Genomic DNA, 12954 nt, shown 5'->3' on the forward strand with positions numbered 1-12954 from the left:
ATGGAAGAAAATTTTTGCCATCTATCCATCTGACAAAGGGCTAATATCCAGAATCTACAAGGAACAAATTTACAAGACAAAAACAAACAACCACATCAAAAAGTGGGCAAAGGATATGAACAGATACTTCTCAACAGAAGACATTTATGAGACCAACAAACATGAAAAAAAAGCTCATCACTGGTCATTAGAGAAATGCAAATCAAAACCACAATGAGATGACATCTCACGCCAGTTAGAAAGGCGACCACTAAAAAGTCAGGAAACAACAGATGCTGGAGAGGGTATGGAGAAATACGAACGCTTTTACACTGTTGACAGGTGTGTAAATTAGTTCTGCCATTGTGGAAGACAGTGGCGATTCCTCAAGGATCTAGAACCAGAAATACCATTTGATCCAGCAATTCCATTACTGGGTATATACCCAAAGGATTATAAATCACTCTACCATAAAGACAGATGCACACATATATTTACTGCAGCACTGTTCACAATAGCAAAGACTTGTAACCAACTCAAATGCCCATCAATGATAGACTGGATAAAGAAAATGTGGCATACATACACCATGGAATACTATGCAGCCATAAAAAGAATGATATTATGTCCTTTGCAGGGATATGGATGAAGCCAGAAACCATCATTCTCAACAAGCTAATACAGGAAGAGAAAACCAAACACTGCATGTTCTCACTCATAAATGGGAGTTGAACAATGAGGATACATGGACACAGGAAGGGGAACATCTCACATCAGGGCCTGCCAGGGGGTGGGTGGCTAGGGGAGGGATAGCATTAGGAGAAATACCTAATGTAGATGATATGATGGGTTGATGGGTGCAGCAAACCATCATGACACGTTTATACCTACGTAACAAATCTGAACATTCTGTACATGTATCCCAGAACTTAAAGTATAATTTTAAGAAAAGAAATATCAAACGTTTTAGATGAAGGCTACGTTGTCATGAAAATAACACCATAAAAATAAAAACCTTATATTTGTACTTGGGAACTGGAAATGGTGTCAAAAATTAGGAATTTGTACTCCAGGATTCTTCCTCCTATGAAAAAACACCCTGTCTAAGAAGTATAAGGGACACTGACAAATCTACACTAACACATCCAAGTCTGGGGGATAAGGGCAGACAATGAGGCAGGCATTCTCTTAAATGGAGTGGATGCATAAATAGAAAGCTATACACAATCTGTTGTTAGGCAACTGATACAATTTCCAGAACATATGTTAACTTACAGGAGGGATAGAAAGCTTAACTTCTCTAGTTAATGGTCCAGATGTCAGTAGAATAATATTGATAATTTCTTATGAAGCAGAAAGACTGGTTAGATTTGTCCGCATAAAATTTAGTTTCAAAATTTTAAATTATAAACTTAACATCAAAGGAAAAAAGAATAAAATGGACCAATTCAAACATATCTTCTTGGCAGAGACATGGGGCAAAGAAAAGGATCATTTAAAGGATATTTTTGACTAGTGAAAAAGACCCCTGGTTAATAACTATTAGGCTTTTGAATATTGGTTAGTAGGTGGATAGTTAGTATCCAAAGTGTTAATCTCAAAATTTCACAGTTGTTTACCATTGTATTAGAAATTATTTCCTTCCAAGAAGGTGGCCATGAATTACAACCTGCAAAAATACTTCTGTTCTGAACAGAGTAGTGCCAATTTTTATCAGCCTTAGTTAGCAAAATCCTAGCCTGGCAAAGCTCCCTCCTAGAATGAAGAGCAGAAGCAATCCTTTCTTGAGGTCACAGATGGTAGAATTATTGCCTATAGAGATTCTTCCCAATAGGGAGGTAGAAAAAAATCAGCATATAGATGAAGTAATTCTCCAGGTGGAAAGAACTTCTAAGAATCATTATAATTAAATGTCTCTCTGAAAAGATGCTTTTGAGTAAAATTGGAAAGCATGTTACATATTTTCTGATTTTCTGTCTCAGGAAGACTAAAGAAGAGGTTTCAACTACAGAGGTGGGCACAAAGTAAGAATAATCTGTGTCAGAAGAGTTCATGTGAATATTTAATGTATTTTGAATTAAAAGTCTCATTAGAGGCTAGGCACGGTGGCTCACACCTGTAATCCCAGCACTCTGGGAGGCCGAGGTGGGCAGATCACGAGGTCGGTAGATCAAGACCATCCTGGCCAGTGTGACGAAATCCCGTGTCTACTAAAAACACAAAACAATTAGCCAGTAGTCCCAGCTACTCAGGAGGCTGAGGCAGAAGAATTGCTTGAACCCAGGAGACGGAGGCTGCAGTGAGCCAAGATCACACCACTGCACTCCAGCCTGGGCAACACAGCGAGATTCTATCTAAAAAAAAAAAAAGAAAAAAGAAAAAAAGAAAAAAATCTCATTAGAGGTAGTGTACAACTTACTTTATCACCAAAGCTGTATTATATACATAGAAGACATACTTGAAATGTCTAGAACTCAGAAGAAAACAGTGAAAACAGTGACAGTAAAATCAAGGCATTAATTTAAAATCTAAGGGAATTCTGGAGATAAAACACAACAGATATTGTGGAAGTCACCATACAGGTGTAGAATGGGTGAGGTCAGCAAGATGGCAAAATGGGAAGTCTTCTCCTCCACTGCCCTCCAGAGAAAGTTCAACTAGCAACTATCCACAGACTAGAAGAATATCTTTTTTAAAACTCCAACACTTGGAAACAAGACTAAGACACCAATGTGGTCCATAGAAATGAATGAAATTACAATGAGAAAGGTAAAAAGAATGGTCTCACTCCAACTATGACATCCCTCATGCTCCTTTAAGTTGGCACAATGCCAAATGAAAAGAATTTCCTTGGGCCCCCATAGTTTCTATGAGTTGAGGGCAGGGGTGTGAAATAGAGGCAGTCATACCCATCCCTACCATTCTGGGATGCTTCCTAGACAGCCCACTTTCGTTTTATTATTTCATAGAAAACAGTAGTGAAAATGTCATGGCTAGACTACTTGGGATCAGGTAGAAACAAAGAAAGGAGGCAGAGGTCCTAGTGATCAGGTCACGGATCTTGGTGGTACCTCTGTGTTCCTACCAGTTGTGGTATCCAATTACAGATACCAGTCAACGCCCACAAAGCTGAGCTGGTTGCCTTCAGAAACCTGATGGGATGTTCAACAAAACTTAAGTCCTAGACATCATAAGTTGTCCTGCCCAATCTCAGAGACCACTCCAAAGATCGTGTACAGGCAGAAAGGTGCCCACTTCCTTCCATTTCAGAGACATGAAGAGCCTAAATTCGCTTAACCCAGGAAGCCAAGCAGCAGCTCTATGAAGCTAAAAAGTCTACCCAATGACCCCATTCAGGAAAGAAGAATCCTACTTCTTTAGATTTTAGAGAAATGAATGGATGACACCAGTTTGACCAAGAAAGTCAAACAGTGGCTCCAGTAAGCCAATAAGCCCTCCTAACAACTTTGTACAGGCAGGAAGACTTCCACCTCTGTACATCTCAGAGAACTGTAGCCAGCTTGACCCAGGAAGTCAAGCAGTGGTTCTACTCAGCCTAAATCTCAGTTGTTCCACTCAGTGGAACGTAAATCTTAGGGGTTCCAACCAGCCTAAAAGCCCACCCAATAACTTTCCCATTTCCACAAATTTGGAGAAGCATAAGAGCTAGACCTGCTTGACCACGGAGCAAACAGCCACTCAATTCTGCAAAAAGACCCATCCTGTGGCTCCACCTTGACAGGTAGTCAATTATCAATCATGCATTTCTAAAGAGTATAGCCTCTCTTCTGACCTGTCCTGAGCAGCAATTCTGCCTAAACTTGGAGTCCAGCCTGAAGCCTTGCCCAACTATAGATCCCAAAGAGTTGAATTGGCCATCCAGGGAATATATCTTGTGACTAGTCTGACCAGAAGCTACTACAGTATCCAGCCAGAAACTATGCCTAACAGCAGACCCCAGCCACTGGACAGCAGAGCCCAACCAGTAGCCCCACCTGACATTTGAGCAAAAGGCAGTGACTCAGTCAACTAGAGAACTCAGAACAAGTTCTACCTGTCTGGGGTTGTTACCAGCTGTCCCTTCCAGAACCACAGGCTAGGCTAAATAGTGAAGATCTATCCCTGCCAAAGAACACCTGTTAGGCTAGAAGAGGGGGCTGCTGTCTCAAATGTACAGACGATAATGCAAAGACATAATAATTACGAAGAATAAGGGAATCATGACACCTCTAAAGAAAGTAATAAAGCTCCAATTTTCTACCTCAAAGGAATGTACATTTATGAAATGACTGATGAAGAGAATTCAGAATAATACTCAAAAAAGTTCAGTGAACTATAAGAATATACAGACAGGAAATTTCATGGAATTTGGAAAACAAAAAATAAGCTTGACAAAGCAATAAAAATAATTTTTAGAAATCAGATAAAAACCCTAGAAATAAAAAATACAATTACTGATCTGAAAAACTCAAAAGAATCCTTCAACAACAGATTCAATTAAGCAGAAGAATCAATTAGTTGGAAGACAGACATTTAAAATTATACAGTTAGTGAGGAAAAAACACAAAAGAAGAATGAAGGCCTATAGGAATTAAGGGACAGCAGCAAAGGACCGAACATTCCATAATGGGGAACTGCAGAAGGAATAGAAAGCAGAAGGGCCAGAAAAGAAACATATTCAAAGAAATAATGGCTGAGAAATGTCTTTATGGGGATGCATGCCAACAGCCAAGGACAGAAAGCACAGAGGTCTCTAATCAATGCAACCCAGAAAGAAGTTCATCAAGGCATATAATGAACTATCAAAATCAAAAAATAAATAAAATTCTGAAAGCAGCAAGACATAAGAAACATATCACATACAAAGGAATGACAATGTGACTATAAGCAGATTTCTCAGCAGAAACCTTGTATGCCAGGAGAAAGTGGGATGATATATTCAAAGTGTTAAATAAAAAAAAAAAAAGACAAACAACAAAGAATACTTTATTCAGCAAAGCTATCTTTCAGAAATGAAGGAGAAACAAAAAGTTTCTCATAAAATAAAAGCAAAGGGAGTTCATCGCTGGTATACTCACCTTATAAGAACTGATAAAGCAAGTTTTTAAACTGAAACAAAAAGTTGTTAATTAATAATATGAATCATAAAAAAGCAAAAAAATACATTGTGTAAGTAAAACAGTCATATTCATAATACTCTAAAATTGTAATGATGGTAAGACTAGTATGAGGGTTTTATACTAGTATGAGAGTTTAAAAAAACACTATTAATAAATATAGCTAAAATTGTTAGGGATATATATTATACAATATGAAAATTCCGACATCAAAAATATGAAATGTAGAGGACAGGGTAAGTACAAAGTAGAGTTAAATGCAATCAAAGTTAGTTTTTCACTTTGAAATAATGTGAAATATACAGTTAGAAGATGTTCTACATAAGCCTCATGGTAACCACAAAGAAAAAAATATTTAGTGGAAATACAAAACAAAAATAAAAAGATTCAAAGCATACTAGCACAGGAAACCATTAAATCACAAGAGAAGAAAAAAATACAGTATCTACAAAATAACAGAAAACAACAAAAATGGCAATAGTAAATCCTTACCTATCAATAATTACCAAGAATGTAAATGAATTGAATTATCTGAGACACAGAGTCACTAAATGTGTAACAAAACAAGTAGGCCCAATTATAGGCCTACTAGAGACTTACTTCACTTTTAATGACACACATAGACTGTAAATTAAGGGATGGAAAGGATATTTCATGCAAAGGGAAACCAAAAGATAGCAAGGGTAGCTATACTTATATCAGACAAAATAGACTTTACACCAAATACAGCATAAAGAGACAAAGGATATTCTGAATAATAAAAAGGTCCACAGAATATAACAATTATAAATATATATGTACCCAACAACAGAGCACTTAAATATATAAAACAAATATTAAAGATCTGAAAGGAGATAAATATTAGAATATAATAATTGTAGGGGACAACAATATCCCACTTTCAACAATGAAAAGATCATCCAGACAGAAAATTAATAAGGATATGTTGTACTTGAACAATACTTTAGGCCATATGGACCTCACAGACTCATACAGAACATTCTGTCCAACAGCAATAGAATACTTATTCTTCTCAAGCAGATGAAATGTTCTGCAGGACAGATCTCACATGTTAGAGCACAAAATAAGCCTCAGCAAATTTATGATATTAAAATTATATTAAGTATCTTTTCTGCCACATAGTGTAATATATAATTAGACATCAATAACAGGAGAAATGGTGGAAAAAATATAAATACATGAAAATTAAACAATATGCTACTAAAAGACCAATAAATCAATAAAGAAAAGGAAAATTTGTTAAATATTTTGTGACAAATAAAAATGGGAACACAACATCAGGCCTTAGGAGAAAGTTTGTAATGATAAATGCCTACACCAAAAAAAGAAAAAAACATTTCAAGGGAAACACCTAGTGTTACATCTCAAGGAACTAGAAAAAGAAAAAACTCAGCCTTAAGTTAGCAGGAAAAAAGTGGTAATAATAAAGATAAGAGCAAAAATAAATAAAAGAGATTAGAGGACAACACAAAACACAAATAAAACTAAGAGCTGGTTTTTGGGAAAGATAATTAACAAATATTTAGGCACAGTAAGAGAAAAGAGAAGACTCAAATAAAATATAAATGAAAAAGGACACATTACAACTGATAACACAAAAATACAAAGAGTAAGAGACTATCTCAAACAATTATAAGTAAATTAATTGGGTAACCCAGAATAAATGTATAAATTCCTAGATAAATACAAACTACCAAAATTGAACCATGAAGAAATGAAGAAATGGAAAATAAGACCAGACCAATAACAAGTTAGGAGAGTGAATCAGAAATAAAAACTCTCCCACCAAAGAAAAGTCTAGGATCTGAGAGTTTCGAGGCTGAATTCTACCAAATATTTAAAAAAATACAAGAAAATAAACTGTATTACAAGAACATCACACTACAAGAAAAGAAAATTACAGACCAATATCTTTCAGAAACATAGATGCAAAAGTCATCAACAAAATACTAGCAAACCGAAAAACAAAAGGATAATCTACTATGACAGATGCAAGGATGATTCAACATATACAAATCAACAAGTGCTGTACATCATTACTAACAGAATGAAAGACAAAACCATATAATCTCATTCAGATGCAAAAGAAAAGCACTTGACAAAATTCAGCATCCTTTCATGTTAAAACTCTCACATTAGGTACAGTAAACTTACTTTGATACAATAAAGGTCATATATGAGAAACATTATGCCACAGCTAACAGTATAGTTAATGCTGAAAAACTGAAAGCCTTTCTATAAGTTCCAAAACAAGATAAAGATGCCCACACTTACCACTTCTATTTAATACAATATTGGAAGTCCCTCCCAGAGCAATTAGCCAAGAGAAATAAATAAAAGACATCCAAATAGAAAAGAAAGAAGTGAAACTCTGACTGTTTGCAGATGACATGATCTCATGTATATAGAAAGCTGTTAATACTTGAAAAAAAATACACAAATAAAATAAGGTTGCAAAATACAGAATCAATACACAAAACTCAGTAGCATTGCTATATACTAGCAACATACCTGTGAAAAGGAACTCAAGAGGACAATTACATTCATGATAGCAGTAAAAATATTTGGGAATAAATTTAATCAAGAAGGTAAAAACCTATATTGTGAAAACTGTAAAACACTGATAAAAAAAAATTGAAGACAACACAAATATATAGAAAGATATCTCATGTTCACATATTGGAAGAATTAGTATTGTTAAAATGCCCCTTCTACTCAAAGCAATCTATAAATTTAATGCAATTCCCATCAATATTCTAAAGTCATTTTTCATAACAATAAAAAATATTGTTAAATTCATATGGAACTGTAAAAAACCTTGAATAGCCAAGGCAGCCATGAGCAAAAAGAACAAAGCTGGTGGCATCACAATACCTGATTTCAAACTATACTATAAAGCTATAGTAATGAAAACAGCATGGTACTGATTAGAGAGAGAGAGAGAGAGAGAGACATACACAAACATACCCAAAGACCAACAAAACAGAGTAGAAAGCTCAGAAATGAACACATGCATATACAGTCTATTGATTTTTGACAAAGGTGCCAAGAACACACAATGTGAAATGGATAGTTTTTTCAATAAATGGTGCTGGGAAACCTGGATATCCACATTCAGAAGAATGAAATTGGGCTCTAATCTCACACCATATATAAAAATCAACTTGAAGTGGACTAAAAACTTAAACATAAGACCAAAAGCTATAAAACTACTAGAAGAAGGCTGAAGAAAAACTGCACAACATGGGCAATGATTTCTCAGATCTAACTACATTAGTACAGGGAACAAAAGCTAAAGTAGACAAGTGTGATTAGACCAAACCCAAAAGGAAACAACAGTAGGAAGAGACAGTCTACAGATTGGGAGAAAATATGTGCATGCCATATACCCGATAAGAGGTTAATTTTTAAAATATTTAAGTAGCTCAAACATTCCAACGGCAAGAAAACAAAACAAACAAAATAAAATTAAAAATGGCAAGGGACGTGAATACACATTTCTCAAAAGAAAAAATACAAATGGCCAACAAGTGCATGAAAAAATGCGTAATATCTGTAATCATCAGAGAAATGCAAATTTAACCTACAATAAGATATCATCTCACGCCTGTCAGAATGGCTACTACTAAGAAGGTAAAAGACAAGAAATGTTGGCAGGATGTGGAGAAAAAAACTCTTGTGCACTGTTGGTAGGAATATGAATTAGTACACTGTGGGAAACTGTATGGTTGTTTCTCAAAATCTAAAACTAGAAATACCATGTAATTCAGAAATCCCACTTGTGGATTTTTTTTTTTTTTTTTAAGACGGAGTCTCGCTCTGTCACCCAGGCTGGAGTGCAGTGGCCGGATCTTGGCTCACTGCAAGCTCCGCCTCCCGGGTTTATGCCATTCTCCTGCCTCAGCCTCCCAACTAGCTGGGACAACAGGTGCCCGCCACCTCGCCCGGCTAGTTTTTTGTATTTTTTTTTTTTTTTTTTTTTTTTTTGAGACGGAGTCTCGCTCTGTCGCCCAGGCTGGAGTGCAGTGGCCGGCTCTCAGCTCACTGCAAGCTCCGCCTCCTGGGTTCACACCATTCTCCTGCCTCAGCCTCTCGAGGAGCTGGGACTATAGGCGTCCGCCACCTCGCCTGGCTAGTTTTTTGTATTTTTTAGTAGAGACAGGGTTTCACCGTGTTAGCCAGGATGGTCTCGATCTCCTGACCTCGCGATCTGCCCGTCTCGGCCTCCCAAAGTGCTGGGATTACAGGCTTGAGCCACCGCACCTGGCCCACTTCTGGATATTTACCCAAAAGATTTAAAACCAGTTTTTCAAAGAGATGTCTGCACTCAGTCCCATGGTAATTGCAGCACTATTCACAATAGCTAAGTTATGGGATTAACGTAAGTGTCCACCAGCAGATTTATTGTTTAAGAAGATGCAGTACATATACAGAACAGAATACTATCAACCTTTAAAAAAGAAACTGTCATTTGCAACCACATGGATGGAAGTAGAGAACATTATGCTAAATGAAATAAGCCTGGCACAGAAAGACAAATACCACAGGTCCTCACTTACATATGGAATCTAAACAATTGAATTAGAAGCAGAGTAGAATTGTGGTTACAAAAGACGGGGTTGGGGGAATGGGGAAATAATGATCACAAGACATAGAAATCTCAGACAGGATAAATATGTTTTCATTTTTATTTTTTAGTTCTATGGGAATGTGGTGAATATAGTTAATAATGGGAATATTGTACATTTCAAAACTGCTGAGTAAACTCCAAATGTTCTCACCATAAAAAAATTAAGTACTTGAAGAGATGTATATGTTAACTAGATTGATTTAAATATTTCATATTGTATTCATAAGTTATAACATCACTTTGTACCCCCATAAACTTATATAATTAAAAATTGCCATGCTGATGCCTGTAATCCCAGCACTTTGGGAGGCCGAGGCGGGAAGATTGTCTGAACTCAGGGGTTTGAGACCAGCCTGGCCAACATGGTGAAACCCTGTCTGTACTAAAAATATAAAAATTAGCCAGGCCTGGTAGCATGCGCCTGTAATCCCAGCTAATCAGGAGGCTGAGGCAGAAGAATTTCTTGAACCTGGGAGGCAGAGGTTGCAGTAAGCTGAGATTGTGCCACTGCACTACATCCTGGGCAACAGAGTGAAACGGTGTCTCAAAAAAAAAAAAAAAAAAAAAAAAAGTCAATTTACTAAAACATTTTTCAAGAAAGAAAATACCATTAGTTGAACTAAGATCAGGATCTGTAGATAGACAGCTATCATTGGGTGCCTTACAAAATTAGTAAAAGAACAGTAAAAAAGAAGTTATATCTAGAAGATAGCTTCAAATTTAAAGAAAAAAAAATCAATAACCTCCAGCAGACAATACAGATTGCTTTTAAGAGAAGAATGATTGATGTGTAACTTCTCTAGAATACTAAGTAACAAAAAACAATGGAATATAAGTAGTTACCTAAGACTCCAGGCTGTCAGAGAAACAAAAAAGGAGACATTGTACTATGTGCAAGGACTTTGAAAGTAGTGCAATTAATGGAAACTTTCTTGGGGGAAAAAACTGTTTACAAACTAGAAACTTAATTTGTCCAGTGATTAAATAAGTAATGTTGTGGGAGAAGGGAGAAGAATGGGAACTCCTTTATTCATTCAAGGACTATATTTCAGGAACTTACCTTATGCCAGACTCTAAGCTATATATAAAGATATGAATATATAGATATTTTTCCCCTGATGGAATATGTAGTTAGGCAAGACAGCCACATACATAAATACAGAAATGCATTTGTAAAATAAAAATCTATGAAAAACAGACCCATTAGCATCAAAATAAATTCAGCATTAAAATTTTCAGGCACAAAATATCTTTCAAACTATGTAAAATATTTAAATAAATACATATAAAATCATGAAAATAAGAAAGCAAGACAAGGCTGTCACAATGAGAGCCTTGAAACAAAATAACAAACAGAAATGAGACTTGAAACACAAAAGACAGATTTTTTTGCAAATGAAAAGCATTGTTGAACATAAAGAAAAAAGAATCTCAAAAGCAATAGATTAGATGCAGTTGAAGAGAGAATTACTGAAACTGGAGAAATAAGGAAATTACTCAAAATATATATTAAACAGACAATGAAATGGAAAACATAGTAGGAAGTTAAAAGATTTGGCAGATACAATAATATATATTTAATCAGAATCCCACAAAGGGAGAATAAAAACAACAGGCAAAAAATAATAATAATTTATGGTTGTAAATTTTCCACCAATTATAGAACAAAAATTCATCAAGGAAACCTAATGAATTTCAAGGTGGATTAAAAAAAAAATCACAACAAGTAGATTAACTGTAAGGAAACTGAAATACTAAGTAGAGGCCATCTTAAAGCAACAAGAAGGAATACATCAAAACAGACCAACAATTAGCCTGGCAGTGTCTCTCCCAAAAATAATGGTAGCAAGAACACAGTGACAGTATTTTCAAAGTGCTAAAATCAAAATAAAAACTATCCCACCCCTCAACAAAGCTATCAAACTAGAATGTTTACAACACTCCCCCCTCCACACAGCAACATTATTTTTCAAGGTTAGAAATAAAATACTGCTTCCTTGAAATAAAATATGAAAGTGTATCCTTAAAATCTCTTCTTACACTAAAGTCTGCAACTCATATGGAAGGAAAATAATCTCTGAATCAAGGTCTAAAGAGCAGGAAGCCTTGAAAAATTTAAAAATGATTTTAAAATAAGTACATAAATCTAAACACAGCACTGTCCAGAAAATTACAAATAAGTAACATCTAAATATAAAAGATATTTAAAATAACAAAATCAAAATACTGGATAAGAACAGTAGCATAAAAGTTAGGAGGTAAATGATCAAACTTGAAATGCTCTAAGACTGATAAAAGTGTTGGGAGAGTAAAATACTGACTTCAGATTTTCAAATAAATATGCAAAGAAAAATTTTAAGAGACTGCTCAATGCATAAAAATAGGATGTGAAACTTCTAACAAGTAGAGAGAAATTAGAGTAAAAACAGTGGGGATCTCAGGTGGCTAAAGCCAATAGAGACTCTCAATACTTTCTCCAAAAATAGTACTGAACAAGATCAAAGTAGACACACACACACACACACACACACACACACACCTTTGATATCATTTAAGACAAAAAAAAAAAAAAAAAATCCAAACTTCAAAGTAACTGCAAGTTAAAGAAAATAAGAAAAAACCAGCAAATCTCAATGAGCAATTTCTCCTTCTCCTGTTCTGCCATAAATCTTTGTGTGGCAACTAAGGGCAAGCTAAAAAAATATGAAAAGAAAGAAGGGAGCTACTGATGAGTATAAAGTTTATTTAAAACCACCACCAAAAACAGTAATCCTGACTTAAATGTGAAAATACTAAAATGTGTGAAGGTATAACCAGCAAGACTTTAAAGAAGGGACTTATGCTTGATTTGGCAGACTTCTCCTGGAGAAAACACACACACACACACACAACAAGAACAAGGGAGAAGAAATCTTTGGCAATAGAGTAATGAAGAGGAAAAGGAAAAAAATTAGGGTCCTGAAATACAAAAGACAACCAAACAACTGGAGGACACATAACTCCTTTCTCCACCATTAAATAAGACTAATTAACTAAAGAAGCCAGATTCTGCTACAGTGACAGAAGAGGGCAGCATGGAATTAGGTATCTTGTAAACCCTAGTCAAATCCACAAGAAATTAATCAGAGAGAACTTAATAAATGTATAGTTATTACATAAAATAAAATTCAATTATCTCAATTAATGACTCGCCTGCTCTTCAAAAAA

The 12954-nt window shown here is 35.3% G+C and overlaps 1 protein-coding gene across 3 annotated transcripts in view; it reads right to left on the reverse strand.

Annotated features, from left to right (window-relative positions):
- CRPPA (CDP-L-ribitol pyrophosphorylase A) overlaps positions 1–12954 on the reverse strand; it is a 333853-nt gene that overhangs the window by 13992 nt on the left and 306907 nt on the right. Inside the window, exon 10 of one of the 3 annotated variants that reach the window (XM_071094910.1) lies at positions 5058–5088. The exons of the other annotated variants lie outside the window; for them this stretch is intronic. Within the exon in view, the coding sequence (XP_070951011.1) occupies positions 5059–5088 (30 nt within the window). The 3' untranslated portion in view covers position 5058. Of the gene's footprint in view, positions 1–5057; positions 5089–12954 lie in introns of those variants that run through there. 3 annotated transcript variants of the gene reach the window in all.

This window comes from Macaca nemestrina, chromosome 4 (genome assembly GCF_043159975.1).
Source record: "Macaca nemestrina isolate mMacNem1 chromosome 4, mMacNem.hap1, whole genome shotgun sequence".
Classification (NCBI taxonomy): domain Eukaryota; kingdom Metazoa; phylum Chordata; class Mammalia; order Primates; family Cercopithecidae; genus Macaca; species Macaca nemestrina.